Raw genomic sequence first — 5,767 nt, 5'->3', positions numbered from 1 at the left:
ACGCAGTATTCCCACAGAAGAGAGTCATTATAAAATACAAATTGCACTGCTGTTTGAAATTAAAGCTGGTAATGTTTTAAAGTAATGTAACAGTTAATGTCCAACTGATATAACATTTAGTCATCCCTTTTTGCTGTTAACAATAATGCCAGTGGGGGGGGGGGGGGGGGGGGGGGTTGTTTTTTTTAAATTTATTGTCAGAATTTTTTTATTATTAAAATGAAGCAATTTGATTGGTCATATATGTAGCTGGAGAGACAAATTAATGTAAAGATAAGGGGCGCCATCATGAAACCTTAAAACTATAAATGTCTCCCTTTTTGATTTTTTCTCAAAGGAAAACATGGGACATGCGATTTACAGAGCACATATGTATGCTGTAGCAGAAAAGAGACAAACTCCATACATGCCGTTCAGTATAAAAAGCCTTTAAGGAAGATTTAGCAATAACTAAAATCCTCTTCTTCACTCTGAAATGTATGTGGCAAAGATACAATAACTCTGATGCAATAATTTATCAACATCTCTTTTCTTGAATACACACATTTATACTTCTGAGAAATGTACTTGGGCAATGTTATATCAGGATTATTACTTAAGTGATTTTAATGAGAACATCCACAAGTTATGTTAAAGAAACACATCAGGGTCTCACATAAAAACAATCTCTTTACAGCTACCATTGTTAGCCCCCAAATTATTGATATGTGTCCAACAAGGAGCAATATTAGGCCTCTTGCTATTTACTCTCTATATAAATAATATTTATTTTCCAATTCAGTACTATAATTTTTATGTGGATGATACCATCCTGTCTCAGACCAGGCCTTCTCCAGGTTACAGTCTGCTTTTGATGACTTCCAGGCCTCTATGTTCAATTTACAGCTTGTTGTATACTCATAAAAGACATAAATGTGTGCATTTCACAAGAGCACAAAATGTTATCCATGCTCTAGATGGAGATCTCATTGACACAGTACAGTATTATAATATTTAGGAATCTGTTCAAATTCTGAAAAGTTGGTTCATGCATTCATTTCCAGTCATCTAGATTATTGTCTGACAAACTTGAAAAATTGTGAACCTCTCTTCTTAGGTTAGGGGAACATCATGAACTCCAGTCTCCAGTATTAAATTCCTAAATAAACAAAGTGCTTCCTTTATTTGAAAAAACATTGCCTGTGACCATAATCCATTGTTTTATATATATATATATATATATATATTACTGAAATTTCTCAACAACTATTGGATGGATTGCCATAAAATTTGGAGCACATGTTCATGTCTCCCTCAGGATGAACTGTAATCACTTTGGTGATCCCTTAACTTTTCATCTAGTATTGAATATGAGCAAATACCTGCTAACCAATAAGATCACTGCTTTTGCATGTCTGCAAGTTCTTAAAGATGATTTGTTTTTCATTTGAACAGCAGAAATTTTGTCTACAGTTTCAAACTCTTACAAACACAAAGGTCTGCAATAGGTTTGGATAATGTTGCTTTAATTGTATGTCTGTTTTGTGATAGTGACAAGCATTTTGACCTGAAAAGTGTGTAACATCACTGTCATTACTTGTAAGATAGAAATTTCCACATGGCACTCGAAATAATTAGTGTATTCAGTATTATTAATGTCACAGACCAGCTTGTTTCAATGCTTGAGCGTTTTATTTTTGCATGAGACAAGAAAGACCAGTTCACTCTAGAGCTGCAACAATAAGTCGAAGAATCAATAAGTCAATTAGTCACAGACTATTTTGATGATCAATTAATTATTTCGAGTCATTTTTTAAGAAAAATGCTCAAATTCTCTGGTTCCAGCTTCTTTAAAGTGAATATTTTCTGATTTTTTTATTCTTCTATGCTAGTAAAAAATAGTAAAATATCTTTGGGTTGTTTACTGTTGGTCAGGACAAAACAAGATATTTGAGGATGCATCCTGGGTGCTGGAAACATTTTTCATAATTTTCTGGCATTTAATAGACCAAATGACTAATTGATTAATCGAGAAAACAATTGACAATAATCATTAGTTGCAGCTCTTGTACACTCTCAAGAATAAGGTGCTAAAGGCATTCTTTCAAAACACATTCAATCTGCTCTTATTAAAGGCATAAGGCCTTAGGAACAGTCCAGCTTCTGATTACGTAACTTGTCGTTTCATTCCTTAAGTAGCGTTACAGCGATAGAAATGAAATAATAATGTGAAGTAATATGAGTTATAGAGCCTTCAGGTCATATTAGACTGATCAACACAAAGACAGACGCTTTTAAAAATATGCACATAAACACGCCTCCATCAGTGTTTGTGCTACTCCACATCTCTTTGTCAGGAATCACCAGCGGTTCTTGACACAGACAGATGGTTTTCTTCTGTAGCAGAAATCGTCATTCCAGCACCTTCGAGCTGTAACTAGCCAAAAAAAACCCCACAAGTGTCAGTAACCACTACACAAACCAAAACCTGAAACTGTGGATATCAATTTATCTTGGGGCAAAGTTGAGCTTTTTCACTGTTTACCCTTATCATTAACATCACTCATATACTGCATTCATTTACCTGGAGAATTCATTGTTAAACAGTTCTGCTTGCCCTTGAAGTTATTGGGTTGTCCATAACACCAGTTCCGATAGTTGAATTGCCTCCCATTACTCCACAGCCAAACATTCTCCTAGAAGACAGAATTTAAGATTACATTCATTTAAAAAAAAAGCTTAATAAAGTAAATGTCAGACCTTGTGCAATAATGAATAAAATACCTGTTGTGCATCAGAGCCTCCAATCCATACCGGTCTATACACGTGACTGGCACCAATTATCATCATCTGAATCTTATGGTACTCCCCATAGGTATGTACCGATGCAAGGTTTCCACCCATGGCCTGGCAGGTTTTCTACAATGGAGATAGAAGAGAGAGAGAGACAGGAGTTGCTATGAACCAAATATAGGAATACAACATAGACAGATGTTTTAAAAAAGTCCTATCTGATATCCATTTGGCTGCTGTTTGTATATAGTGATCCCAATAGCTACAGCAACCTTCAATTCACTGGAATCCCCTGGGCAAGTTTACTTTAATTACCCATTACATATTACAAGACCAAAGTGATATCAACCCTCCATCAATCTCCCAGTGAACAATATGATCCCCCAAAATTTATTTGAGTAACTTACTTGAGTAATTTACTGGAGTAAACTGTTATTCAGTTTGGTTTGGTATGCTAGCAGTGATAAAAAAAAGGCATTGTTTCATTATCAAATTGCATCAAGAGGAACCAGAAACTAGTAAAAATAGCAGAGAGAGTTCAAATCCTGGCAACGCCAATAATGATATTAGTCAGCCAGAGGCCAGAGGAACGATGATAAAGGAGCTCAAGATGAAACTTTTTGTAGGCCTTCCTGTGGTACCTGTCTGTGTTGTTTGATAGTCGGGATGTGAGCTGTGTAGTTATTGTCAATTTGTCAGTTTTCTGAGGTTTGACTGACAGTTGACTGTCTATTTCTGCATCTGCCTGCATTTGTCTGCACTTGGGTTTGATCTACCAGTCCTATCAGAATGCTGAATACTTTTATAAACTTTTTTTTAAGACGTTGTTTGAGATTGTTATGGTTAGTGTGTAGTATCTTTGAATCATCATGTACAGTAGTAGGCATATGGAATCAAAGTTAACCTTATTACCTCAGCGTCAACCCAACGCAATCGTGTTGGAACGTAGCGGAAGCAGCGGCCATTGATCTTTTTCCAACCATAGGAACACCAAAAAATCCTTTTGACCAGGTCTGCCTCTGCTGAGGATGATTAGAGAATAGTGTGTGTGTGTTGAATTTTCATATCATGATATAAAATCAAATTTGATGGCATAATAGAAAATGCTATAACAAAAAATAACGTAACACAACACAGTAAAATATGACATTACATAACAAAAGTGACATAGTGGCCTTTATCAGAGACAAACTGGTAATTCAACACATTTAAGAAAAGAAGAAAGGTAAAAAATAGATGTATCATCATAACAAAGTGCAATATATTTTAAATACAAAGGCTACTTACCCGTTTGGTCATTTTGGATTTTGGCTTCTGGAGGAGCTAGAAAGTTTGACATAACAGTTATTGACTGGATTGTTACTGTTTACAGACAATATATACAGTTTCTCTATGTCTTTAATTATATGCAACACTTTCTATAAAGAAAACTCACCATCAGCTATAGTCAGAGCCATAATGGTACAAATGAGTGCAGCCACAGTCAGCATCTTCATGGTGAAGATGATGTTGAAGATGATAAGAGCCTTCAGTTAAGAGAAACAAACATGTTATTAATACTTCTGTATGGAGCAGATGACAGGTAGTGACTGTTCAAAAATTAAGAGTTCATATCACACCTGCTGCTGAATTATCTGCTCTTCTCAGCCTGTATCTTCAGCTCAGCCTATCTGTGTGAAGGTGTTTCACAAGACAAAGACCACCTCTTATATATAGTTACCTATCTTGACATCTCTCACAAAAAGGGAACTGAGGACACAAACAAACATATTGAGACATCATTACCAGGAAGTTGAAGTAAAGATTAGCTTTCAAGTAGCATAAAGATTTGTTCACATCAGGAATATTTGTAAACTAGTAGAACAAGTCTGTAATATACGGAGCCCTTAAGGGGACACGGGCAAAAAAATATACATATTGAGGCCACGTTTTACTACATCATGCACATGAGATATAATTTGTTCCCACATTTTGATGAATTTGTGTGCATGATATTAGTGTATATACAGAGAGCCAGCACAACAGACCAGCCTTTCTCCCCGGAGCATGAAGTGCAATCCACCTGCTCCACTTTATTAAGTTTCAATATTTTTTTCAGGCAAGAAAGTAACCATGAAAATTCCCAGTATGTGGTCAATTTATCCATATAACGCCTGTATGTAAATCTGCTTTGACGTTTTCGGAGATGTGAGGAGCAGCTAGCCTGAGACCAGCTGGTCATCTCGCAGCAGCAACCTGACTCCTTTGTCGTCATCCCGGGAAGAACATGACCTGATGAACTGATCTGTGTAGCTCTGTGCTCTGCCACGTTAGTTTGTCTGAATGTAAAGTGAAGCTTCATGTTTTTACTGGACAGAACAACAGCGATGCCTCTGGGGTTCTACACACTGGTGTTGGATTGGATTTGGGCTCTAACATATATAGATGTATTTGAGAGGTTTCTGTTTTGAGTAAAGAGCTAGAAAAAGAAGTGAAATCCTACAACTACTGTTTACATAGCTTCCAGAGCTGCCAAAAGTCTGTCAAGGGGCATCTTCTGGAAGCTGGCCATCAGCTTGTCTGAGGGGCTGCATAAACCTATTTAATATAATCATCATGATTTATTTATTTTTATCAAATTTATCAAATTGCAACTCTTTGTTTTCTAAAACAAATATGGTGGCCGGCTAACAGGACAGGAAACAGAGTCACAACTTGATAAACTATCAAGGCTCAGTAAAGAAACACTTGGTCCCATGAGCACAACTCAGACAGGTGAGGTACCATGTCAAGCATTAATTATGGTAGAGGAAACAGGCAAGAAGTCGAAACTCAGCAGACTGGGAAAAGTCCCAAAGAGCAGGCAAAGGGTCAAAGAAAAACAGACTAAAGTAGTTGCTGGACTGCTCCGGTAGAAAGCACAAGATACAATCTGGTGTGGAGTGACAGTGGACCGGTATATATACTACTGGGGTAATGGGGAAATAGGGAACAGGTGTGTAGGGTGGGGACGGTC

The 5,767-nt window shown here is 36.8% G+C and overlaps 1 protein-coding gene across 2 annotated transcripts; it reads right to left on the bottom strand.

Annotated features, from left to right (window-relative positions):
- Window positions 1-1,977: 1,977 nt before the first annotated feature.
- Window positions 1,978-4,540, bottom strand: LOC121889434 (type-2 ice-structuring protein-like). 2 transcript variants are annotated; one of them, XM_042401389.1, is made up of 7 exons: window positions 4,392-4,540; window positions 4,208-4,298; window positions 4,060-4,095; window positions 3,685-3,794; window positions 2,764-2,898; window positions 2,564-2,675; window positions 1,978-2,416 (listed from the first exon to the last, which is right to left on the bottom strand). In XM_042401389.1, the coding sequence occupies exons 2-7, from the start codon at window positions 4,266-4,268 to the stop codon at window positions 2,340-2,342; spliced, it is 531 nt and encodes a 176-aa protein (XP_042257323.1). In that variant the 5' UTR covers window positions 4,269-4,298; window positions 4,392-4,540; the 3' UTR covers window positions 1,978-2,339. The 2 variants fall into 2 exon arrangements, with proteins under 2 accessions (XP_042257323.1, XP_042257325.1); XM_042401391.1 differs by having other exon boundaries at window positions 3,685-3,791.
- Window positions 4,541-5,767: the final 1,227 nt, after the last annotated feature.

The sequence above is a fragment of the Thunnus maccoyii genome, chromosome 22 (genome assembly GCF_910596095.1).
Source record: "Thunnus maccoyii chromosome 22, fThuMac1.1, whole genome shotgun sequence".
Taxonomy (NCBI): domain Eukaryota; kingdom Metazoa; phylum Chordata; class Actinopteri; order Scombriformes; family Scombridae; genus Thunnus; species Thunnus maccoyii.
Note: the sequence above shows the minus strand (reverse complement) of the source record. Positions and strands in the feature narration are given on the sequence as shown.